The 26,604-nt window shown below is 40.9% G+C and overlaps 1 protein-coding gene across 2 annotated transcripts in view; it reads right to left on the reverse strand.

The window, feature by feature from the left end:
• Nucleotides 1-26,604, reverse strand: part of GCLC (glutamate-cysteine ligase catalytic subunit) — a 39,993-nt gene that overhangs the window by 12,706 nt on the left and 683 nt on the right. Inside the window, exons 2-10 of one of the 2 annotated variants that reach the window (XM_084826824.1) lie at nt 10,358-10,470; nt 9,249-9,431; nt 6,707-6,820; nt 5,799-5,857; nt 5,576-5,712; nt 4,141-4,215; nt 2,679-2,795; nt 603-741; nt 88-200 (exon numbers count right to left, since the gene is read on the reverse strand). In XM_084826824.1, coding sequence (XP_084682950.1) covers nt 88-200; nt 603-741; nt 2,679-2,795; nt 4,141-4,215; nt 5,576-5,712; nt 5,799-5,857; nt 6,707-6,820; nt 9,249-9,431; nt 10,358-10,470 — 1,050 coding nt within the window. The remainder of the gene's footprint in view (nt 1-87; nt 201-602; nt 742-2,678; nt 2,796-4,140; nt 4,216-5,575; nt 5,713-5,798; nt 5,858-6,706; nt 6,821-9,248; nt 9,432-10,357; nt 10,471-26,604) is intronic. The other variant, XM_084826825.1, reaches the window with a different exon arrangement.

Consider the following 26,604-nt stretch of genomic DNA (forward strand, 5'->3'; position numbering starts at 1 on the left):
ACTTGTAATTTAAGGAACATATAATAATAGTATATTCAACACAAATGTGTAGCTTTTAACATAAGGAAACTAAAATAAAGATACAACCTCAAAATGGTCAGATTCATTTGCATCATCCAGGTGTATTTTCTCTTCAAACAGAGTCAATGGATCACGAATAAATAAGTGAGCAATGTGTTGTGCCAAAAGATGGTCGATGCCTACAAAACCAAGACGTTGGGACATTATCTAATATAAAAAAGAAAACTGTCCTATCACATACGAAGATTAAGTGAATACATATCTGTGTGCACCACGCATGGTATGAAGAGAAGTGGATCAATCACCACAAACACCTGAAATGGAGCTTTGAAAGGGAAATACACTTCTTGAATGGTTGCCCGTACCTAAGAATACCTATTGCTTAAGAAAAAGATTTTCTTTCTAGATGAGGCAGTCTCTTGTGAAAATTAGTTAGCACAATAGTACTGGAGAGTAATTATATTTCAGGTACAGCTATTGCAGGGTTAATCACAAGAAGTCCTTTCTTAGTATTATGTCCTGTTCAAACAGAAACCAAATCAGAGGTACAAAGCCCCACTGTCACTGATTCAAATACTTACCTTCTTTTACTAGGTGCTCATAGATTTCTTTATCTACTGTCAAATCAATGTCATTGTACTTTTCACCGCATTCAGAGAGATAACTGTCTATGGAATCGTATCTGGATTTATTGATTCTGTAACGGTTGTTCTTCAATGGCTATGTAATTTAAGAAGAAAAATATCTAGTGCTTATAAATATTACCTGACAATAGATACTGTACACACTGAATAATTGTACCATTTTTATTCAAACTGGAAATGTGCTTTTCAGTAGTTTAAGTCTAAATTAAGGTAAAATCATCATACCCGGAAGTATAAGAAAAGAGGTCATAGGCTAGAAATATAAGGTAGAAGTCACTGGTTTAATATCGTCCACAGCCTATATGAGGTTAACTATATTACGAAGTTTTATCACATATCGAATTTGATAAAAGATTAATATAAGACTGTATTATATACTTACATTTGTTTTAAATACTGGAAAAACACCATGTTTAACTCATTTGTACAGACACATGCTGGGAATATTTTTTTAAAAAAAATTATTAATTTTAGAAATGCTGTAAAAATAAATCTCATCTTTAAACTTTGTATAATTTGCAGACTTATTTGTAATTAATTTTGAAGCATTTGCAAATTATTCTCTTCTACAGAACTCTATGGCCCAATTCAATCGTTTCAGGCCTCATAAGCATCCAAGAGTAAGCCCTCCTCCCTTGCACACCATATCAGTGTTTCACTTAACTCTGATTAAGCCAGAGTTCCCTATTGCAACCAATTCAGGGAACACTGTTTTAATATCCATTAAGAAGCCAGGATAATAAGCAATGGATAATGAAGGAAGGACCCGTCATCTGAACCAGGTCTATGTAATCTCTTATGTTCCATAGACTGGATACAGCTTTTATGGATTTGTATCCAATTAGCTCCACCAACCCCACCAATGGAATAGCTTCCTGAAGAACAGGGAAGGGGAAATTTCCCCTCCCCATACAGCCCCTTGTATAATCTCAAAATCTGCCCTGAAAGGTTGAGGGAACCTCCAGAGCAAATTGGGGGGAGGGCAAGGGGGAAGAGGGGAGGGGAAAGTCCCATTGCACAACTGGAAGTTCACTTGTACAATATTAGATTTTGCCTACGTGGATAAATTTGACGTTTTAAAATTTTAAATCACAGTAACAGAGACAAAGCCTGCTACATAGAGAAGTGTGTCTACCCTGTGCATTTCAAGGTTTACTTTATCTACTGAAATCCTTAAGGCCTCCAATGCAGTTCACAACAATAAAAACAATCCTGCTCCAATAAAAATTAAGAACAGTAAAACTACTATAACAAAATCAAAAATATTAAGTGAAGTTAACAGTTGACTAAGGTTGACTAAAACCTGAATTCTCCTCTACTGAATTGGGTACTGAACTCCAACAGAGCTTTCATTAAACAAAAATCTCGCACTCAAATTTGTGGGATGAAAGCTTGAGAACATGTAGGCCATGGTTAGGCAATGTGGTGGTGCCCTCCAAATGTTTTTGACCACAACTCCCATGATCCCTGGCCATTGCCCATGCTGGCTGAAACGGATGCAAGTTGTGTAATCAAAAACATTTGGAGGGCACCACATTACCTACCCCTGAGGTAGGCAGTGTTTTCAGAGGGTTTTGGAAAACAGAAACAGACATTTTGGAAGAAAGATTCTGGTGTCAGGAGGCGAAACATGAGTACCTTGCAGAAACTTCTCTTTCCAAGTATAATCCCCTTCCCACTGTGATCTCACTAACCCCAATCACTATGGCATTCTCTTGCTCAATCCCCAAGCAGCCAAAGTCTTGAAAGCAAGATTATGCACATTTAATTTATTTCATTCTAGAATTCTTTGGTAAAATACAAACCTTATCAGTGCCTCTGACTTTGTGTTAGTTCTTAACAGTGTGTTTTAGCATGGGACGATAAAGTTTAGGAAATTCTGAGTGCAAAAACATGCTAGGAGAATTTTAAGCAAGTTTAACAAGGTATAGATTTGAAAACTTCATAACTAAGGCTATATAATGTAGAAGCAGCTACTATACAGACTGTATGATTGCTCTAGGAATCACATACCTCTAATCCCCTCTCCTCTCTTGTTCTGTCATCTACTGATGCAGAAATTACTCCCCAACGGCAATCAATATCTGTCACATAGCCTCTGTAGAATGGAGCTGCAGCACTTAATGCCATCTAAAGAATATTGGAGAGTACATAATACAGTTATTAATATAATGCCATATAAATCTAAAGATGTTTTGCTCTGAAACACAAGATGCTCTGTTGGCCTTCAACAACAGAAAACTATTACTGGACCATTATCATATTACAGTAATAGCACTTTTTTTTGCTAGCGCACACATTTTGAGCTCCAGTCTATTATCTTCTAACCTATTATTTCTCTCTTCCTAATCTGGTTGGCAATCTCTCATTAAGTGTGCTCCTTGTGCATATCTATGTTTCAGGAAGAAATGCATGCAGAGGCACTTATTTACTATCTCTGCACACATATTTTACTACCATGCCTCATTCAAGCCTTTTCCAATCTGGTGCCTTCCAGATGTTTTGGACTTCAACTCCCATCAGCCCCACCCACCATAGTCAGTGGTCAGAGATGCTGAGAGTTGTAGTCCAAAACATCTGGAGGGCACCAGGTTAGGGAAGGCTGCCCCATCTATTCAACAAGTCAGTCATCTGTTTTGTGTGTGTTGTGTTAGGAAAATTCACAAGGGAGACAGACAATTTCATCTGCTCTAGTTTTGCTTTTAATTGGGTTGCATCTAGAGTTGCCTTTCCAATGGCACAAAGCCTCTTCACCATTTTTCATCCCTGCTTAAGAGAACTGTGCAAGAAAAGCATGCTCGAATCCAAAGTGAAAATTTTGTTAGTGCAAGATGTTGCACACATCTTGCAAACAGGCCCACAAATCCTCCTGCAGACTATGTAGCCTAAGTTGGCAGTATTCAAGATGGCTGTGCAGAGCACTGTTCGTTCTGAGACTGTTAGAGCAGGGGAGGATCTGATGAGGTACATGACTTTCTTTGCAACAAACACTTTATTGCACTGTCTCATGCAGAATTTATTCTGCTAGTGTGTACACAACAGCTTACAACAGGGTGGGCAGAAGGTAGATCACTGGATGTTTGTACTTCAACTCCCAGAAGCCCCTGTAAGCACACCCAATGGTCAGGAATACTGGGACTTGATCCAAAACATTTGGAGATCTACTTTTTGCACACCTCTTTGCATGCAACACTGAAGGCAAGCCATTAACTTTTAGTTTTATTTTCACACATGTGTTTAAGTTATTCGTAAAGAGAAATTATCCTCGTTCATGACAATTTACGAGATTATTGTTTTAAGGCCTATGTAACTTGGAACCTTTGGTTTTAAAAGTTGCTTTAACAGATACACTATTTTATCAGGCTTTAAATCTAGTGTACATGTAAGCTCTACCCATTTGATGCTCATGTTTTCTGTAAGGTGTGTGTATATATGAATAAAGTAATGTGTGTTGGGATAAAATTCTACCACTCACCACAATGGGACAGATTGTTACTAGTTGATCATAAAGGTATCGTGCTTCAGAAATGCTGCAAGCTTGGAATGTTACCTGTATGACAATATAAAATCCATCAGGATTGAACAAAAAGGTTGCATTGTCACTGTCAAACACCAGAATCAACTTCTTCTGGACACTAAATTGTAAAAGACAGGTTCACACAAGTATTTTAATTAACCACAAAGCATGTTGTAGCAGGTTGGGAGTTATGTCTATTATGGGAGATTTAGCAGGGAGATTTAGCTCTGAACATACTCTCCAAAGAGCTTCTCTGTTCACCTTGCCCCCAGGGATGCTAACCACTAGGATACACAACAACCTCAAGGAAACAGAGGGCCTTTACTTTTTTACATCACTTCCTACCATTTATTGTGTAGCTTCTCCTGTCACAGGGCAGAGGTTTCTTCCTCCAAATGTCTGGGAGGCCAAATAGGCATATAGGTTCCAGCCCCACTCCCATACAGATACAGGGGTACAACACATATACTCAACTTGACAGCTCAACTCTGACACCACAATAAACTATGATTTACAAGAATAGTTTAGAAAGCACAGTCTGAGCAAACTGTAGTTTCAAGCTGCTTCTCTGATTTTGATTTCCATATGTTCAGCACTCCCATTTCTAGTTTAGAATTAGATTTTTGTGTTCTTTTGTTCCCAAAATCAATTATAGGAATGCATATTATACCCTTCAAACAGATTTCCTGGGTGACTTACAATACTAAATCAAAAGTACAGAAAAAGTATTAGGGCTACAATCCTATACATACTTATCAGGGAATAAATTCCACTGAACTCAGTGGCATTCACCTCTGAGTAGACATGCATAGAACTGCACTGTCAAAAACAAACATTAAAGACTAAAAGCAGAAAGATCCAAAATCTAAAAGGACCAGTACAAGAACTTCAGAGCAATCAAAATTTAGATTTAAAAGCTTGTGAAAATTAAAAGGTCTTCACCAGGCATCAAAATGACATCAATATAAAGTCCAGGCAAACTTGCCTAGGAAGAGCATTTCACAATCGGAGTGCCACTACTGAGAAGGCCCTTTCCCGATAACCACCTCCCATATCTCGGATTGCAGGGAAACCCAGAGAAAAGCCTCTGAAGACTGTACTGCATCGACAAGTACACATGGTGATTCTTCAGGAACCCTGGGCCCAAGCCTAATTTATATTTCCATAATTAAGAGAAATGTGATAGACTTAGCTATGTTACAAATGCAGCTGTCGTTTATCAGTTCCAAAGTAGTAGACCAGATCGGAAGTAAGGAAAGCGAGGAGAAAGACAGTATAGGATGTTACTGAAAAATATAAGGAACTGAGACAGGAATTAATATTATACAGAAGTGCTACAAACAAAAGTTAGCACAAATATTGTATTGCTACAGTATTTATTTCATGAATTTACCTGAAGACAGCAATTGCCCATTCCAAAACCCATGGCGTCCATATATACATGGTCAAGCCTGGCTGCTCTTGCTGCTTCACCATCATCATTAGGGAATGTTTCTATAAACGGTGACGGAGTATTCTTGTCCTTAAATACTGCATAAGACATGTTGACAAGAAGTTAAGTCTGTTGCTAATAACCTGTTTCTCTTTATTGAAAAGTAAAGTGTTGATTCACTCACTTGGAACATTTATCACTACTTTTTCTCCTCTTCTGTGCCGAATGTTTCTTGTTAAAGTACTAAAATGAAAAAGAATCCTTCTGAAATGCAGTCTCAAAAGAGCAACAGCCACACATTCATTAGAATTTTCCTTAATTAAGATCAATTTATGTTTTAAATGTTGTTTTTTTGCTTTCAGGGATTTTACCTGGTATCTATCTTTATATGCAGCTATGACAGAAAATTATGGTTGTATTTACATTGCTGCTTCATTCAAGGAATTCTCCGAAGCATCAACATTATTCAGAGGTGGCCATCATTAAGAGCCTGTAGAAAGCTGAGAAAGAAAGCCTAGGCAACAGCGCATACCTATGTGTCTACATTATAAACCTAAACCTTCAGCTGCTGCAATGGTCAGCAGGAGGCTAGATGAATGTTGTGTGTGTGTGTGTGTGTGTGTGTGTGTGTGTGTGGTATGCTTCCAAAAAGGCCTGGCTTATTCTTACAATAGCAAGCTCCACCCCAGTATACTTGGCATGACTGAATAGAGATTACTTGTCTATTGTAGAACCCAAAAACAGCCTCGCCCACCTTAAAATGGGAAGAATCCTCTGGGAGAGGAGGGAGTACAGATTATGAGTCTGAACTATCTGCCCCTAGTGTAATTCAGCCTTCATGAAATGTAAATAAACTTGACAGTACCAGTAGAAAAAGCAGCCACACAAGATTTCTACACGTATTACTGAACGAAGAAGTGCAGCTTATACAACATGTAAAGCTGAAGGAGTTTACATACACTATATCTTCCTGGATTTTCAAAAGCACAAAGTATTCTGATGGCGTTCATATTCCACTGAAAGACAAACATTCTATGACTGCATGTTATGTGCAGAGAAAAGACAGCTTTTCGTCATTTCTAACATACTTACCTAAATCTAGGATGCTTGTTGATGGCTTCATCTGGAAAAAAGAGAGACTTGGAGGCGCCTGTCTCAATAGGTGTTGGGTCATACTCTGGTATTGTAAATCCTGGACAACCTAATCTATGAATTCCAAGCAAGTTGTGATTAAATATCTTCTTGATGAAATCCCAAATGACAAACAGATAAAGCCTCATTTAGCTAAGCTTAAAATGTTATTAGAAATATGTTAGAATGAGGCTTAAACCAAAGACATTTTTAAAAGAAGTCTAAAAGCACAAGTTTGTCCTACAGACAGGGGAAATAATTACAGGTACTCTGTATCTATGCATTACTCCTCAAATTGGTAAAGAGATAGGTATCAACAGGTTTTGGCTAGCCCTGGTCCTGCCTCAGAGGTGGATAGGAGTCACCCGCTACAGGATGTTCTCCTCCTTCTGAATAGAAAGACGCTTCATGGTAGATCAAATGTTCTTTTGTTCCGGACTACTTTTGGTGTGAGCACAGATTACACGAAAGATGCATTTTTAAGCATTGTTTTTACTATCTTGTTTATATTTGAATATGTTTTACTCTCCTCCCAGATATTGTACATATATTTAGCATCTTTAACTATGAAGGGAAAGAGTTGTGAGAAGCAAATTCATGCCAGCATCAGCTGGGAATGCTTCTGGAGAACAAGCCTTCACATAAAGAGCCTGAGGTACACTCTGACGCAGACACAAAGCACCTATATATACCCAAGGTTTCCTCATTCAGTGGATTGGCTTCTCAACTCCCAAGTAGTGTTGGACGATACTAGCTTAGATCCATTTCACCTTGGTTACCCAGGTGGATGATTTACCCTGGGGAATGGATGCGGAAGAGCAACACTGTTGATTCTCTTCGACTTCTCAGCTGTTTTCGATACCAGTGACTATGGTAACCTTCTGAACTGCATATCTGGGTTGAGTTTATGAGACAGTGTTACCGTGATTGCAGTCCTTCCTGGAGGAACTGCTCAGAAAATGGTGCTCGGGGACGTCTGTTCTAACCCATAGTCATTAGTTTAAGCAATACCACAAGGTTCCATCTAGTCCCACACTTTTAAGCATCTACACGAAACTTCCAGAGAGGTCATCTGAAGCTTTGGGTAAAGTATCTTCAGTATGTGGATGATTCTAAGCCCTACCTCTCGTTTCCATTTACACATCACAACAAAGCTATGGAACTCTTGAACCAGTGTCAGGAGGCAGTTTGGGGTAGATGAAGGTGAAAAAGCTGAGACAAAATGGATTGTGGGTAGGGAAACCAACTATGGATGGAGGCTTGTAACTGGTCTTAGATGGGTGTTGCACTCCTCTGGAAGGACTAAATCTGCAGTCCGGGGGCCCTTCTGGATTCTGGAGCTCAGGTGGCTGTGGTGGCTTAGGCTGGTAAAAAGCTACACCCTATCTGGAGAGGACAGACCTTTCCTCAATTATCCATGTGCTAGTGACATCTGGACTGGACTACTGTAATGTACTCTGTGTGGGGCTGCCTTTAAAGATTATTTAGACAATTTCAGCTGGTGCAGAATGTGGCCATCTGAGTGCTGGTACGAGTGAGACAGTCAGGTCATGTGAAACCCATACTCCACTAGCTGCACTGGTTACTGGTATGTTTCTGAGCCCAATTTAACGTGCCAGCTTTAACCTTCAAAGTCTGAAATAGTTGGGACCAAGTTACTTGAAGGATCAACCTCACCCATATCAGCCTGCCTGCACTTTACGATCAGGAACAGAGTCCCTCCTCGCTTGTCCGCCTTTGAAGGTGGTCAGGTTGGCAAGTACAAGGGAGAGGGATTTTTCCACAATGGCACCATGCATCTGGAGCAAGTTGCCATCTGGGATTCATCAGACCCCAACCGCATCATTATAGGCTTTTTAAAGCTCTGAAGAGCCACTTTTCATTGGCCTTTTACTGTACCATTTTAACTGTAGTAGACTGTATGTCTACAAGCAGGGACTGTCTTTTACTGACTGATTGTAAGCTGCTTTGGGAGCCTTTTTTGGGCTGAGGAGCAACATAAAAATACCTTAAATAATAAATAGCTGCAATTGTGCGTTAGATTTTAGTACTTACTTGGCTGGATGTTTATGATTATTGCTAGTGTTTATCGGTTTTATTATTTTTTGTTGTTTTATTGTTGTATAGAATTTTATTAACCCAACTTGAGAGTGCTTTTGCACTTAAAGGTAGTCTAAAAATATTTTAAGTAAAATAAAAAGGAGTGTGTGAAAAAGTACTTGCTGCACTGAAGTGAATAAGGAATTATTTGCAGAAAGGAGAGTGCCATGTACACACCAGAGCACTTATACCTGCAGAAAACATCTAGACTGGGAAACGTCTGCAATGACACATGGGTCACACGCAACTAAATGGCAATGGCACTAGTTAGAAAATACCATAAGGTAAACCCCTCATCCTCTAAGTAAAAATAACACACAATTGTTTCAGTTACGCAGCCTTCATGTGGTTTACAGCCACCTTAAAGAACCCTATTTTCAATCCATATTAAAAAAACAGTCACCTTGGAAATGATGTGACAGTGCAAACAGCTTCATTTTTTTTCAGCACAGAAGCAGCTTCCTGACGTCGCTTCCTCATGTTGTCTTGTACAGTGTTAAATTCAGACATTGTTCCTCCATACGGTTGCCCAGGAGTTCCTTCAATCATATAGCTTCCATACTCGGGCCTCCACAGAGTTGGATGGCTGTGAGACAAATAATGAGAATTTTCTACAACAGCAAAAGCAGCACACAGTTATGACGATAAGTTTACTACAAGAATGAATGTAACTTTAAATCGGCCAAAACCTCTGCCAGTGACTTGTGACAGCATGGGGACTGGACCAGTTTGGGCTATGTCTGCTTTACGTTATAGGGGATCCCCATCATTTTGTGAGAAATGCTACTCAACAACGTTAGCAGTACTGTAGCATGCAAAAGACAGATCAAAGATACCAATGCTGATGACTACATATAAAACACACATAGTTCTCATCACAAAGACTTGTCAAAAAAACATACAAACCACATTTTACCCATATCTTGGATACACAATTAGGAACTTCAATAATATATTTGAAAGACACATACATTAGTTCCTAACTATTCCAAAGACTGTGCAACTGCATGTTTTTCATATTCATGATCTCTTATGCCGTTCCCAATCATCTTTCACTTATGAAAATGAAGGCCTCAAATTTCTAGACTCAAGTACATATTGTGAATGCTGGAGCATTTTGCTGGGTCCATATTTTTAAGTGAACTTACCTCATTTGCACTTTCTGGGCTAATATGCAGAACCAAACAGTTATCCTATGGTTTTTCCACTTCAAGTTTTGCAATGTAGTACTCTGCTCAAAAACTGCATAACAAAGTGTGGATGCTAGGGAAAGATGTGTACCAAAGGAAGGGAAAGCCATGTACAAAAATAAAAGCACAATTTTTGTAGGCGATTTTGAGTTTTTTAATGGCAGAATGATGAAGAAATTGGACAAACCCAACTATGATTGAGTATATGCAAAACTGACATGGACTGGATCTAAACTGATTTGTACATCCCTAGTACAGAGAGGTTAGAAATAAGTAAATGTCAGAAAATTAGTGTGTAATTTTAAGAGCAGCAGCTACTTACTTTGGGTTTACCCTTTCACCCTTTTCTTGCAAAGTGTGAAGAACTTCTCCTCCAGTTAGCGACAATTGTGCTCTCTTGTTTTTATGATCAAAAGCTACCAACATGTATTCCACCTAATATACAACACAAGAACAAAACATAATATTTAGCATGCTAGACTGGAAAATGTCAAAACAGACATAATGTGGCAGACTAGCCATCATTTGCAAAAGCTTCTAGTTTCATGGTCATTTTCTGTAGGTGGGAATATCATTAATGTTTTACTTTTGATTTTCACATATAAAATTACAAATCTGCAATTCTCAAAAGTCCACAATATACTAATCATGAGTGACAGTACTCAGCAGCTGCCACTGTGGTTTTCCAACATCCTCAGGGTGTTTTTGATCAAGGATGAAAACCCATCTGAATTTCTTTCCCAAGGGAATCAGTCCAATCTGTTCCATTGCCTTATTTCTGAGCATTCAATTGGTATAAATGTTATTCTGTGGCCTGTATGTGCAGAACCAGCTGTAGATTCTTTTTTTTTGGCATTCTCCCTCTACTTGTAGCAAAGCAGCATACTCTAATCTCTGTCATGTGGTCTGACATAACTAAAGGATGTGCAATACATACCACAAACCAGGAAGCAGGGTTTAGATTTATTATGGAGAACTAAACCTAGGGATTATAGTCATTTATACACAGCTAAACAAAAAATGTGACAGATTAGAGAACAAAGAGCACTTTTCTTTGAACAGTATACCATAGAGCATGGCAATACTATTAAAAAGTCATGTTTACTGAGTTTAAACGTATCAAAACAGAAAAGACTGAAGAACTGTACTATTTAAAGAGATTCTTGTACAATGTAATATCAAATTGATCATGCTACATATTGATTGCCTTTTTGATTTCATGAAAAAAAACCAAAGCTACCTTCCTATTTGACTTCTCAAATGCATGATACAATTTAGAAACATTGCAATCCAACCATATCTATTCTCAACCAAATTCCACTGAGTTCAATGGGACTTAACCACTGTACATATACTATAGACCACAACTACCGAACCTGCAGAAGTTTAAACACTGTAGAGAGGTGGCATACAAGAAAATACCCTGAAAGTCTAAATCAAACATATGTTTGCATTTTAATTCTGACAAGCAAGGAATCTCAGGCATTATATGACCAAAATAAGCCATGCCCATTTTAATCAAGCATTCCCATTGTTGAAAAGGAGGCTTGGATAGACCTCAGCTATAGAGTACATTCCCCTTCATGGATCACTGCCTTGTTGTGGCGAAGGGGCTTGCGTAACTCAGTGAAGCCATAAGCTATGCCGTGCAGGGTCACCCAAGACGGACAGGTCATGGCAGAGAGTTCTGACAAAATGTGGTCCACTGGAGAAGGAAATGGCAACCCACTCCAGTATTCTTGCCAAGAAAACCCCATGGAACGTATCACAAGGCTAAAAGAGATGATGCCGGAAGATGAGCCCCTCAGGTCGGAAGGTGTCCAATATGCTACTGGGGAAGAGCAGAGGGTATTTCCAAGTAGCGCCAGAAAGAGTGAAGCGGCTGGGCCAAAGCCGAAAGGACACTCAGCTGTGGATGTGTCTGGTGGCGAAAAGAAAATCCGATGCTGTAAAGAACAATATTGTTTAGGAACCTGGAATGTCAGATCAATGAATCAAGGTAAGCTGGAGGTGATCAAACATGAGATGGCAAGATTGAACATTGACATCTTGGGAATCGGCGAACTAAAATGGACAGGCATGGGCGAATTTAATTCAGGTGACCACCATATCTACGATTGTGGGCAAGAATCCCTTAGAAGAAATTGAGTAGCACTCATAGTCAACAAAAGGGTGGGAAAAGCAGTACTGGGGTACAATCTTAAAAATGATAGAATGATCTCGGTACGAATCCAAGGCAAACCATTCAACATCACAGTAATTCAAGTCTATGCCCCAACCACTGATGCCGAAGAAGCTAAGGTTGATCGGTTCTATGAAGACCTACAACATCTTCTAGAACTAACACCCAAAAAAGATGTCCTCTTCATCATAGGGGATTGGAATGCTAAAGCAGGAAGTCAAGAAATCACTGGGATAACAGGCAGGCATGGCCTTGGTGTACAAAATGAAGCAGGACAAAAGCTAATAGAGTTTTGCCAAGAGAATACGCTGATCATAGCAAACACTCTTTTCCAACAGCACAAGAGGCGATTCTACACAAGGACATCACCAGATGGTCAATATCGAAATCAGATTGATTATGTCCTTTGCAGCCAAAGATGAAGAAGCTCTATAGAGTCAGTCAAAACAAGACCTGGAGCTGACTGTGGTTCAGATCATGAGCTGCTTCTTGCAAAATGTCGGCTTAAATTGAAGAATGTAGGGAAAACCACTGAACCATTCAGGTATGACCTAAATCATATCCCTTATGAATATTCAGTGGAGGTGAGGAATAGATTTCAGGGATTAGACCTGATAGACAGAGTGCCTGAGGAACTATGGACGGAGGTCCGCAACATTGTTCAGGAGGCAGCAACGAAATCCATCCCAAAGAAAAAGAAATGCAAGAAAGCCAAGTGGCTGTCTGATGAGGCTTTACAAGTAGCTGAGGAAAGAAGGGAAGTGAAAAACAAGGGAGGAAGGGGAAGATATATCCAACTGAATGCAGAGTTCCAGAGAATAGCAAGGAGAGACAAGAAGGCCTTCTTAAATGATCAATGCAAAGAAATCGAGGAAAACAACAGAATGGGAAAGACTAGAGATCTCTTCAAGAAAATCGGAGATCTCAAGGGAACGTTTTGTGCAAAGACGGGCATGATAAAGGACAAAGAAGGCAGGGACCTAACAGAAGCAGATGAGATTAAGAAGAGGTGGAAAGAATACACAGAAGAACTATACAAGAAAGATCTGAATGTCCCTGATAGTGCGGTCACTGAACTTGAGCTGGACATGCTAGAGAGTGAAGTCAAGTGGGCCTTAGGAAGCATTACTAACAACAAAGCTAGCGGAGATGACAGTATTCCAGCTGAGCTATTTAAAATCCTAAAAGATGATGCTGTTAAAGTGCTGCATTCAATATGCCAACAAATTTGGAACACTCAACAATGGCCACAAGACAGGAAAAGGTCAGTTTACATTCCAATTCCAAAAAAGGGCAACGCCAAAGAGTGTTCAAACTACCGCACAATTGTGCTCATTTCACATGCCAGCAAGGTTACGCTCAAGATCCTACAAGCTAGGCTTCAGCAGCATGTGAACCGAGAACTACCGGAAGTACAAGCTGGGTTTTGAAGAGGCAGAGGAACTAGAGATCAAATCGCCAACATTCGCTGCATCATGGAGAAAGCAAGAGAATTCCAGAAAAACGTCTATTTCTGCTTCATTGACTACGCTAAAGCCTTCGATTGTATGGATCACAACAAACTGTGGCAAATTCTTAAAGTGATGGGAGTACCAGACCACCTTACCTGTCTCCTGAGAAACCTGTACGAGGGTCAAGAAGCAACAGTAAGAACCGGACATGGAACAACCGAGTGGTTCAAAATTGGGAAAGGAGTACGACAAGGCTGCATATTGTCACCCTGCTTATTTAACTTATATGCAGAGTACATCATGAGAAATGCCAGGTTCGATGAATCAGAGGTCGGAATTAACATTGCTGGGAGAATTATCAACTACCTCCGATATGCAGACGATACCACCCTAATAGCAGAAAGCGAAGAGGATCTAAAGAGCCTCTTGTTGAGGGTGAAAGAGGAGAGTGCAAAAGCTAGTTTGAAACTCAACATTAAAAAAACTAAGATCATGGCATCTGGCCCCATCACTTCCTTGCATATAGAAGGGGAAGAAATGGAAGCAGTGACAGATTTTACTTTCTTGGACTCCAAGATCACCGCAGATGGTGACTGTAGCCATGAAATTAAAAGACGCTTGCTCCTTGGGAGGAAAGCTCTGGCCAACCTAGACAGCATAGGAAGAAGCAGAGACATCACCTTGCCGACAAAGGTCCGTCTAATCAAAGCTATGGTTTTCCCAGTAGTAATGTATGGCTGTGAGAGCTGGACTATAAGGAAGGCTGAGCGCCGAAGAATCGATGCTTTTGAACTGTGGTGCTGGAGAAGACTCTTACGAGTCCCCTGGACTGCAAGGAGGTCAAATCAGTCCATCCTAAAGGAAATCAACCCTGACTGCTCATTGGAAGGACAGATACTGAAGCTGAAGCTCAAAGATTTTGGCCACTTAATGCGAAGAGAAAACTCTCTGGAAAAGACCCTGATGCTGGGAAAGACTGAAGGCAAAAGGAGAAGGGCATGGCAGAGGATGAGATGACTAGAAGCATCACCGATGCAATGAATATGAACTTGAGGACACTCTGGGAGAGAGCGCAGGACAGGAAGGCCTGGCATGCTATGGTCCATGGGGTCACGAAGAGTCAGATACGACTGAACGACTGAACAAATAGAGTACATTTGCCCCTTCCCAGACATGTCATCTAGAAGCAATGCTACCATAAGTTTCTCTGCCAGCCAGTAACAGAGCACAGGCAGGAAAACCCACAAAGTGACAGCGCTGGGGTGCACAGAGTCTGCTCCTAGATGATACAGCAGAGATGGAAAGGACGTGCCATTGCTTCCAGGAGACTCCCTTGGCAAGTTTAATGTGTAGTACTGCTCTTTGTCTAATTTAAAATACACCACATCCTTCCAAACACAACTAATTAAAAACAACTTACACCAACTTTCCAACATTTCTACCTCTTCACCTCCACCATCTAACAACACTTCCAAGCTCCACACACAGTTTTGCTAACACAAGATGGAGCTTTACTCTAGCTCCTTTGTTGTTGTTGTTCAGTTGTCTCTGACTCTTCGTGACCCCATGGACCATAGCACACCAGGCCTTCCTGTCCTGCGCTCTCTCCCGGAGTGTGCTCAACTCCATATTCACCGCATTGGTGATGCTATCCAGCCATCTCATCCTCTGCCGTCCCCTTCTCCTTTTGCCTTCAGTCTTTCCCAGCATCAGGGTCTTTTCCAGAGAGTTTTCTCTTCGCATTAGGTGGCCAAAATATTTCAGCTTCAACTCTAGCTCCTAATACTGTCATATTTTGTACATGCAAGTTCTACTTTTAAGGTTACTAGTAAATTTTCAGATTCAGCTTTTGAGTCAGAACTTTGGTTACAAAACAAATCAATTTTGCTTTCTACATCCAGAAATTAACTGCATACATTAACAATCTCAATTTTCTAGTAATCTGTAAAGATTTATGTATTCTGTCTAGGATATTTGTGCAACCACTTCCATATTGGATCCTTGCCCCCCTTGGCTAATAAAAACTAGCAGGGAGGGAACAGCTGGCTGGACTAGGGAGGTGATTAATGCCTCCTTGCGGGAGGTTGTAGTCCCAGGCTGCCTGAAAGAGGTGAGACCAACCCTGAAGAAATCCCCCCTAGACCTGGAAAACCTTAATAATTATAGGTCAGTTGCAAATGTTCCTTTCCTGGGCAAGGTCCTCGAGCGAGTGGTTGCCAACCAGCTCCAGACACTCTTGGATGAGGCTGATTATCTGGATCCATTTCAATCAGGTTCAGGCCAGGTTTTGGCACAGAAACAGCCTCGGTCACCCTGTATGATGACCTATGTTGAGAAAATGACAGTGAGAGTGTGACCCTGTTGATTCTCCTTGATCTCTCAGCAGCTTTTGATACCATCGACCATGGTATCCTTCTGGGATGGCTCTCTGAACTGGGAGTGGGAGGCACTGCACTGCAGTTGTTTTGCCTCTACCTGGAGGGTTGGCTCCAGAAGGTCATGCTTGAGGAACAGTGCTCGGCCCCATGGAATCTCCAATATGGGGTTCCACAGGGGTCAGTTTTGTCCCCCATGCAGTTCAACAGCTACATGAAACTGTTGAGCATGGTCATCCAGAGTTTTGGAGTGCATTGTCATTGGTATGCTGCTAACATGCAGCTCTATTTGTCCTTTTCATCTTTTTCAGGTGAGGCTGTGGATGTGCTGAATCAGCGCCTGGCTGCAACAATGGACTGGATGAGGGCTAATAAACTGAAACTCAGTCCAGACAAGACTAAGATGCTGTTGATAGGTGGTTCTCCTGACTGGATGGAGGGTGCTCAATCTGTTCTGGATGGGGTTGCACTCCCCCTGAAGGAGCAGGTCCATAGCTTGGGTGTCCTCCAGGAACCATCTTTGTCAGTTGAGGCTCAGGTGGCCTCAGTGGCATGGAGTGCCTTCTACCAACTTCGGCTGGTGGCCCAGCTATGCCCCTGTCTGGACAGGGATAACCTGGCTTCAGTTGTCTAAACTCTGGTTACCTCCAAGTTAGATCGCTGCAATGTGCTCTATGTCGGGCTGCCTTTGAAGACTGGAAGCTGCAACTCATGCAAAATGCAGTGGCCAGATTGATAACGGTGACCAGAAGGTCTGAACATACAAGACCAACTCTGGCCCGCTTTCACTGGCTGCCTATATGCTTCTGAGCTCAATTCAAGATGCTGGTTTTAACCTATAAAGCTCTACATGGCTTGGGACCACAATACCTGACGGCATGCCTCTCCTGAAATGAACCTACCTGTACACTACCTGAGGCATCTAAGGTCCTCCTCTAAGTACTTACTCCACAGGAGGCTCAGAAGACAGAAACAATAGAGAGGGCCTTCTCAGTGGTGGCCCTTCTGTGGAACAAGCTCCCCGCTGAGGTCTGCCTGGCGCTAACATTATTATCTTTTCGGTGCCAGGTTAATACCTATCTCTTTTCCCAGGCATCGCAGCATATGATGAGTTTTAATCGGTCCTGGATATGCCTTTAGTTATGACTGGCAGTTCAAAGTTGTTTTTAGTTGTATGTTGTTTGTGTATATTGTCTGTGTGCTTTTATGTAAATGGCTTTTAAACTTTTTATATTATATTTAATGTTTTAACTTCTGTAAACTGCCCAGAAAGCTTCAGCTATGGGGCGGTATAGAAATGTAATAAATTATTATTGAAGACATATAATTGCAGGCATGCACTGTATAAAACAAATTCCCAAGCACAGGGCGGTTGTTAATCCAACCAACTAGCAGAAAACAAAGGTTGCTAAATCCTGTATAGTGCCACGCTATTTAAATCCTATCAGTTTCGATAAATTTAAGTAGCCAAAGGCTGCAGTCCTAAACATGCATACTCAGGGGAACTTACATAGATCTCAGTGGTACTTCTTTCTGAGTAATGATCTATTCTGAATAACAAATGTGTGCAGGATACCATCCGAGAGCAGCTTGAGTGTGTTAAAAGTTTTTCCATGTCAAATGGTTGTAAGAACCGTAACAGAGAAAATTTGTAGACTATGATGGTACAAAGGTGAGCACAGCGGTCTGCATGTGTTGACAAGTTATTCCACTCCACACAGTGATCTAGCAAGTTCAGATATACAAGTGTTAAAAGGACCGTATTCAGTTGTCATTTCTGATAAATAAGTGCTGTTTCTCATGTGCAATGCAGGAACATGAAGAATTAAAAGTCCCTTTCATGCGTTACACACACCAAGGGGGTCCATGCACAGAACAAGGAGTGGGGCAATGCTGCTGGCCCCATCTGTGGTATTACACAGTCCAGCTAGCCTTGCCCCTTGACATCCACGTTCAATATGAAGATGTTCACCCTCTTCAAGTGTATAGCTGTTCACTCTGTTCAACTGCATAGTGTGTGAAAGGAGCTTAAATCAGGCCACATGCAAGAACAATCATAGAATCACAGAATAGTAGGGTTGAAAGGGGCCTACAAGACCATCGAGTCCAATCATGCTGTATTTGACAGGGGCCACCAGAACATTTGTAATAAAAACATGACGTCTGCTTCAGAAATTTCAGTATGTTAAATATGAGTCTGCAGAGAGGTAAAAATGACTTTCAATGTAAGATGCTGGAAGTCAACACAAGATGTTTATTCTTTCAGAGACATTAAAGTATATCCTTCCATAGACTCAGTATCCCAACAGTTGAATACAGAAGGCCCCTCCCTTTCCTTCAGTCTGTGAATGCAAGCATGGCACCAGAAATAGGACTTGAAAGTGCTTTCATTTATATTTCACTTCCCTGTACTATTAGCTTTGGGTTTTAAAATAAATAAACATTTTATAACCGTTAGAAAACTAAATATTCAATAGTTTAATTTCTCTGGCAATGTTAATTAGGTATTTCATATGAAGGTTTAGGAAATCTGTTCACAATACAGTATGAGCGGGATTCAAAGCAAAAAACTGAGAGGCTTCCTGTTCTCTTCTCAAGGGAAATGCATCATAGACTTCTCACTGTTTGTAGAGAGCTTTCCCCTGCCCACAGAAGAGAATAGGAAAGGCCCTGAACAAACAGAGCTATGCATGTACATCAAAGCCTGAAGACTGTGCCTGTTGGGCACAATCCTTACATGGGGTTCATTAAGGCTTCCATGGGCTGGCAGATAACCATGACCTGAACAATAGCTTCTCTGCAGGGAAATACAGCCATGTTACCTCTTACAGTTGGCCAAAAAAATTGACAATACAGTGTGCTTCATCACAAAGCCTCAATTTGCAGGCTGGAAAGATGCTCCCAGATAGGGTTTGTCAGCAAACAAGCCTAGACACCTCTCATTGTGTCAAGGTAGAAGAAAATGACAGTAACTTATCCAGGTTAGAATAAGAGGTTTCTCATTATCCTGTTTCAGTTGTATAGTTGAGTCCTTCTGTTGGGTCCTTCTGTTGGGTTTCCACAAGAGCTTGACTTGTTTTAAAACCAAGTAAACACAACACATCTAACTTAGGAAAAAGTTTTACAGCAGACAGCCTAATAGTCCCAATGGAATTCTGCCCTACATAACTAGCAATACAAAACAGACAATTTAAGGCATAACACAGTGAAGATTAAAGTTACTATTTTGCTATGTGGTTTCACAGGCTGGAGAGTCTGGTTTTACCGACCACAGCAATCTGGAAGTGAGTCTCATTGAAATCAGTAGAACTGATTTGGGTAAATAAAGGTTACAATCAGCTGGACTTTTAAAAGTTGTTGCCTAAACCAGAAAATCCAGGCACCTAGTGAGGTGGGAGTCTAGAAATTTGATGCTGACAATAAGTGATAATATTGAAATAAGAAGCGGATGAAGGGAAGGTCTGCTACCATTACAGCTAAACAGGAGGAACTTAAGTCAAAAACAAAATTGTGCTATGCAAGGGTGCAAATAGAAGCACAGTGATTGGGTAGAACTTGCATAGTAAATAGACTGTACATGAGCAGTTCTCTTTTCTCACAAAGGTGAACAAATAGAAGTGAGTCTTAGACAAAAGAGACAAGGTGCAGAAATTCTTCAAATATTGCAGAAGACTGCTAAAGCAAGATTTTGGAAGTCAAACAGCAATTGAAGATTAGCCTTTAAATTAAAGAACATCTCTTTGATTTTTGAAGAGATTGAGGAACATTTAAAAAAGGAATAGACAAGATATAGAACAAACAGACACTAAACTTTTTTACAGAAATTAATATGCAAAAGGTAGTAAAACAATTAAAAGCAATGAAATTTAATCTTGATGATACTGAAAAATTTAGAGACAAGGCACCAAAGGACCAAAATGAAAGAAAAACACACACAGCAAGCACGTTTTCCTACAGCCTCCAAGCAATACATTCTAGAATCTCTGGAGGGAGTGCCAGAACAGTACTTGAAGGAAGGATTAAACAAATGAATTAATGAGTGTTTTATTTAAAAAACAACAACCAAAACAAAGAAAAATTGGATGAAATGCAGACTGCATTACTGAAAGGAACGAACGTGGAAGGAGTTAAGATTTAACCACTATAAGGGAAGAAACAGGCTCACTATTTGTGCTACAGAAATATAAACACAACATTCGTATCAAAGCTCTTTGAATTTTCACTAAGCTAGCAGGGGAACAATATACAATAAAACAGTAATTTTTCAGGGCCGAAATAATGTTAAGAGCGCAATCCTATGGGCTGCAACCTTGTTAGAAGAAACTCTGAAGAATCCTGTGGTCCCTGGGATGTTCTCCTGGGATCATAGGATTTCTCTTTTAATGTATGTCAAAAAGATAAAATAGAATGCTATCATTTCAAAGTTAAAATAAGATTTCAAGAAAATATTTCTAAAATGGAAAGAGAAAAACAGTACGGCACAAATAGCATTAAAAAAAAGCTGTCTTCATATATTATTTGGATGTATGGTAGAATACAAAAAGGTTGGTAAGCATCCAATAATAGGTCTTTTAGGGCGCAATCCTATGAAGATAGTCGGCAGCCTCTAAACTCAGAGGCTGCCAAGCATCCAATGCAGGGCTGCTGGAACATGGAGGTGATCTTTGCCTCCATGCTCCAGCAGCCCTGCATTTCTTCTAGACAGGAAATTTCACCAGTCTAGCAATGGCACTTCAGACGGGGGAGGGAAGGGGGCTGGGGCGGCCCTAGGAAATGTTGTATGGCCAATGCTCCAATCCCCTCCCCCAGGAATGCCCCCTTTCCCCACCTTCACACTAAGTTTCTGAGGGCAGAGATGTAGCCTGCACTGGCTCCGAGGGCAAGGGGAGTGTAGTTTCTGGGTTCCAAGGTCACAGCCCAGAAACCGAACCGTTCTCTGTCTCCCCAGATGCTGTCTAGGGGCCAGAGGATTGCTCTCTTAAAAACATATTGTCAATAAATGTTTAAATGCAATATTAAGATAAAAAGAGCTGTTTCCATTTGATAGCAAAGGCTAAATAAGCCCCAACTTAAAAAACAATTTTTAAGTTGTTTAAAAAATGTTTATTATAAAGCCTCAAGATAGATTCACTTTTCAGAAGGAAGTAGAAAACTTTTAAATTTAATGAACAATAGCTACTGCTCATTTGAAGTATCACTCTGAAACCAAGATAGCCTTAAGGCAGAAACTGTTACTGAAATCAGTAAGATTTTATATGCTCAACTCTGCCCGGGATGTGCACTTTTTTCTTTTTTGCCCCTTGAGACTTAGCTGGCATAGCCCACAGATTAAAGTTGGCCTTTTACAATGAATAAAGCTAAGGCTTCAGTCCCATACACACTTATCTGGGAGAAAACCCAACTGAATACAGTGCACCTTACTTCTGAATTAGCATGCATAGGACTGAGATGAATTTATGGCAAGTCTGTAGTGTCTTGAAATTTATCCTTGATAACTTTTAACACACAGTTTAGCATAGGGGTAGGCATAGAATCATAGAATCATAGAATCATAGAATAGTAGGGTTGGAAGGGGCCTACAAGGCCATCGAGTCCAACCCCCTGCTCAATGCAGGAATCCAAGTCAGAGCATCCCTGACAAATGGCTGTCCAGCCTCGTCTTAAAGGCCTCCAGTGTGGGAGAGCCCACCACCTCCCCAGGTAATTGGTTCCATTGCCGTATTGCTCTGACACTCAGGAAGTTTTTCCTGATGTTCAGCCGGAATCTGGCTTCCTGTAACTTGAGCCCATTATTCCGTGTCCTGCACTCTGGGATGATCAAGAAGAGATCCTGGCCTTCTTCTCTGTGACAACCTTTCAAGTACTTGAAGAGTGCTATCATATCTCCCCTCAGTCTTCTCTTCTCAAGGCTAAACATGCCCAGTTCTTTCAGTCTCTCTTCATAGGGCTTTGTTTCCAGTCCCCTGATCATCTTTGTTGCCCTCCTTTGAACCCTCTCCAGCTTGTCTGCATCCTTCTTAAAGTGTGGTGCCCAGAACTGGACACAGTACTCCAGATGAGGCCTAACCAGTGCTGAGTAGAGGGGAACTAGTACTTCCCGGGATTTGGAAGCGATGCTTCTATGAATGCAGCCCAAAATAGCATTTGCCTTTTTTGCAGCCACATCACATTGTTGGCTCATATTCAGCTTGTGATCGACGACAATTCCAAGATCCTTCTCGCTCGTAGTGTGGTTGAGCCACGTATCCCCCATCTTGTAACTGTGCATTTGGTTTCTTTTTCCTAGGTGCAGAACTTGGCATTTGTCCCTATTAAATGCCATTCTGTTGTTTTCTGCCCAGCACTCCAGTCTATCCAGATCACTTTGAATTTTGTTTCTGTCTTCCAAAGTATTAGCTATCCCTCCCAATTTTGTGTCATCTGCAAATTTGATCAGCATTCCCTGCACCTCCTCCTCCAAGTCATTAATAAAAATGTTGAAGAGCACTGGGCCCAGGACTGAGCCCTGCGGTACCCCGCTCGTTACCTCTCCCCAGCTTGAGAAGGTCCCATTGATAAGCACTCTTTGAGTCCGATTCTGTAGCCAACTGTGGATCCACATGATCGTTGTTTCATCTAGCCCACTTCGAGCAAGTTTGCTCATCAGGATATCATGGGGCACTTTGTCGAAAGCTTTGCTGAAGTCGAGGTATATGATGTCTACAGCATTCCCACGGTCTACAAGGGAGGTGACTTGATCAAAAAATGAGATCAGATTTGTCTGGCAGGACTTGTTTTTGACAAATCCATGTTGGCTTCGAGTAATCACGGCATTGTTGTCAAGGTGCTTCCAGATGGATTGCTTTATGATCTGCTCCAGAATTTTCCCAGGGATTGATGTCAGACTGACTGGTCTGTAGTTCCCAGGTTCCTCCTTTTTACCCTTTTTGAAGATAGGGACAACGTTAGCCCTCCTCCAGTCATCTGGCACTTCCCCCGTCCTCCATGATTTCTCAAAGAGAATAGACAGCGGTTCTGAGAGTTCTTCTGCCAGTTCCTTTATTACTCTAGGATGCAGTTCATCTGGCCCTGGAGATTTGAACTCATTCAAAGTAATGAGGTGTTCCTTGACCATATGCCTGTCGATCTCAAGCTGCAATCCTGCCCCTTCAGCCTGTACTTCGCCTTTGCCAGGGGGGTCATAGACCCTCTTTTGGGAGAAGACTGAGCCAAAGTAGGAATTGAGCACCTCTGCCTTTTCTTTGTCCTCTGTTATCATTTTGCCATCCTTATTTAATAGCTGAACAACCATTTCTTTCCTCTGCCTTTTACTATGCACGTAGCTGAAGAAAGCCTTTTTGTTGTTTTTAGCATCCCTCGCTAACCTCACCTCGTTCTCCGCTTTAGCCTTCCTGACGCCATCCCTGCAATTCTGTGCTACCTGCCTGTACTCTTCCTTTGTTACTTGGCCTTCTTTCCACTTCTTATATGTGTCCTTTTTTGTTTTCAGGTCATCCCTAAGCTTTTTGTGAAGCCACATTGGCTTCTTCTGTTGTCTTCCACCTTTTCTTCTTGTTGGAATTGTTTGTGATTGTGCCTTGAGAATTTCCTTTTTTAAAAGTTCCCACCCATCTTGGACTCCTTTTCTCGCTAGCATTGTTTGCCATGGGACCTTACTGATCATTGTTCTGAGTTTATTAAAATCAGCTTTCCTAAAATCCAGGGTACGCGTTTGAGTACACTCGGCTTTTGCTTCCCTTAGAACCAAGAACTCAAGTACAACATGGTCGCTTTCCCCCAGAGTTCCTGTAACTGCTACTTTATCCACTAAGTCATCTCTGTTGGTTAGGATCAAGTCAAGGATAGCCGATCCTCTAGTTCCTTCCTCTACTTTCTGTAGGAGGAAGTTATCCGCCACACAAGTCAGGAATTTCCTGGAGGGGCCATGTTTTGCAGAATTTGTCTCCCAACAAATATCGGGGAAATTGAAGTCCCCCATTACTACTACATCATGCTTCCTTAAAACATTGGCTATTTGCTTTTCAAAAGTTTCATCCTTGGCTTCTCCTTGATTGGGTGGCCGGTAGTAGACTCCGACCACCAGGTTCCTTTTATTCTTTGCTCCATTTATTTCAACCCAGATGCTCTCGATGGGGCTACCAAGCTCCTCCTCCTGTATTTCTGTGCAGAGATATGTATTTTTCACATACAGTGCAACCCCGCCTCCCTTTCTGTTCCTCCTGTTCTTTTTGAACAAGTTATATCCTGGTGCTCTCTGGATGTTTTGGATTATAACTCCCATCAGCCCCAGCTAGCAATGCCAATGGTGAGGAATTATGGGAGTTGTATACCAAAAACCATCTGGAGTACATGGTGGATATAGCATAAATATGTATGACAGAACAGGCCGATACCCTAGCATATATGGATTTGCTGAAACACAGAGAAAATGGGAACTACAAATGCAGTTACAGCCAGGCTAATATTCATAGCTTAAATCAAGCTACAACCTGTTGGCTCTTATTAATCTTGATTACAAACATTGCAATTTCCTCTGTTTATGTCCCAGGGCAAAAATAAACTCTGATTTTAACAGTATCTAACAGTTCTTTCCTTGACGAGACAAGTTACGATATACATAACGTTCATGTACACTGTATGAAATGTTTCAAGATTTATTCTTTATTGGGGACTCTGCTCATTGGGATGGAAGACAAGTTTCAGGTAACTATGCAAATCTACATCTATTTTATGCTCTAAGTATTGATTTGGGGGGGAAACACACGTTTTGCATACAAATGATCCTAGGTTCAATACCTCGCATCTACAGAAACAGATAGGAAATACTCTCATGTGAAACTTTAGAGGCCTGCTGCACTGTGCAGACAACACTGACCTGGTTTGCAGGTCAGGGAATTTTCCTGCAGGGCTTCTTGTCATGGTAGCGCTGCCATTTTGAATATTCAAACCGCAGCGGGGGCATGCTGTAGCTTTTTGTTATGTGAGAGACCCAGTGGGGGGAGGGAGTCGTTGGAGGTGGTTGTTAAGCCACTGAGAACCCAATAGGCTATTTTAGAGTTGCATGTAGCTTGGACCCCAACAACCAGCTCTCTCCAGCTTCACAGGTAATGACAAGCTACAGCTTGAATATTCAAAATGGTGGCCGCCACTGCAACTAGAACCTAAATGGATCAATGGCTTGATTTGCTATAAGACTGCTTTCTATCTTCCTAACCTTCTAAGAATGAAGCAAACCTAGAAAATTCTCATAAAATCATTTTTGTGACCAAGTGAAGCTGGAAAACACCAAAAGTAGCCCCTTTCTTGTGAATGGAAGTGGTTATCAATATCTCATTTTCACTTACAAACTTGTGATATGTATCTACATCACAAGTGCTTGATTTTTTTTAAAAAAGCAATCAACAAAAAGGGATTCTGGATGTTATTCAACATAACAGCTTTTTTATGGGCAATCATGTTTAATTTCTGTGAGGTACCATGACCATAGGCATTACAAGTCTGGAGATGCCTTATGAAAGCAACCTTTAACAACATACAAAGCAATTATCATAGGCATGTTTCTTAAAGAGTTGTATGGCATTTTTTTTCAAAATACACATTCATTTAAATTCTTTAGTGAACTTCTAATGCTGGTAAGTTCATGCCTTCCATTAGCATCAACTGATTAGAAAATTCTAGAAATCATGATTCTCTCTAACACCCCCAATCTTTGCATTTTGGTATCATAAACATGTAATGAATTGGGCTAGTAAAAGATATATCAAAGGAGAAAGCTGCTATTCTGATTATCTACTAAGTACTACTGAAGTTATATTATTAGGCATAAATCTACAAAGCACCAACAGCTGGAACACCCAGGCCTCAGATATATGCCTGGCTTTATTTTACAGTAGTTTATACCACTGGTATAATTGCTGTAAAAAATATACACCTCTTCAGTAATTGTAAACTTCAACAGCTGTAAAAATTGCATCATGGGAGAGCACTGGCTGAAGACAATCATACATGTATCAGGCCCTTTCTACTACTGAATCCTTTAAGAGACTGTCCACAACTAGTACCTTCAATTATCATTGATAGTATACTGCTAGCATACATATATAACTCCATGATTAGTAAACAAGCACTATACCTGCTAAATAGTTATATTGTGGGAAGATAGGGCTTAAAGCAATCTCTTTCACGTAAGCTAAAGCACATTTTTGAAGTGATGCTAAGGAGTAGTCTGGGATGCCCCTGTTGTGAAAGCTATTCACGCAAAAGTAAAAGATAACACTCTAAATTAAATGCCAGTACAGATTTCACATTTCAATTCGAAAGGCAAAAAACCGGGGGGGGGGGGTTGTTTGTGAAAATGGCCTGAGACAGTGTGAACCATCAGACAGAGTTGAACTTGGCTTTTGTGCGCGCGCGGGTGTGCCTGAACTCTCAATCCCACACACACTTTATTAAGTAGTAAACCCTGCTTAGTCAATGGAGTTCACTTCCCATTCAACATACACAGCGTCATGCTATTGGCCAAAGCATGCATGCGCCGCCCCTCTTGCTCCAGGTCCGGCAT

The sequence above is a fragment of the Heloderma suspectum genome, chromosome 1 (genome assembly GCF_057233095.1).
Source record: "Heloderma suspectum isolate Gila_16-S chromosome 1, 16-S_ref, whole genome shotgun sequence".
Lineage (NCBI taxonomy): Eukaryota > Metazoa > Chordata > Lepidosauria > Squamata > Helodermatidae > Heloderma > Heloderma suspectum.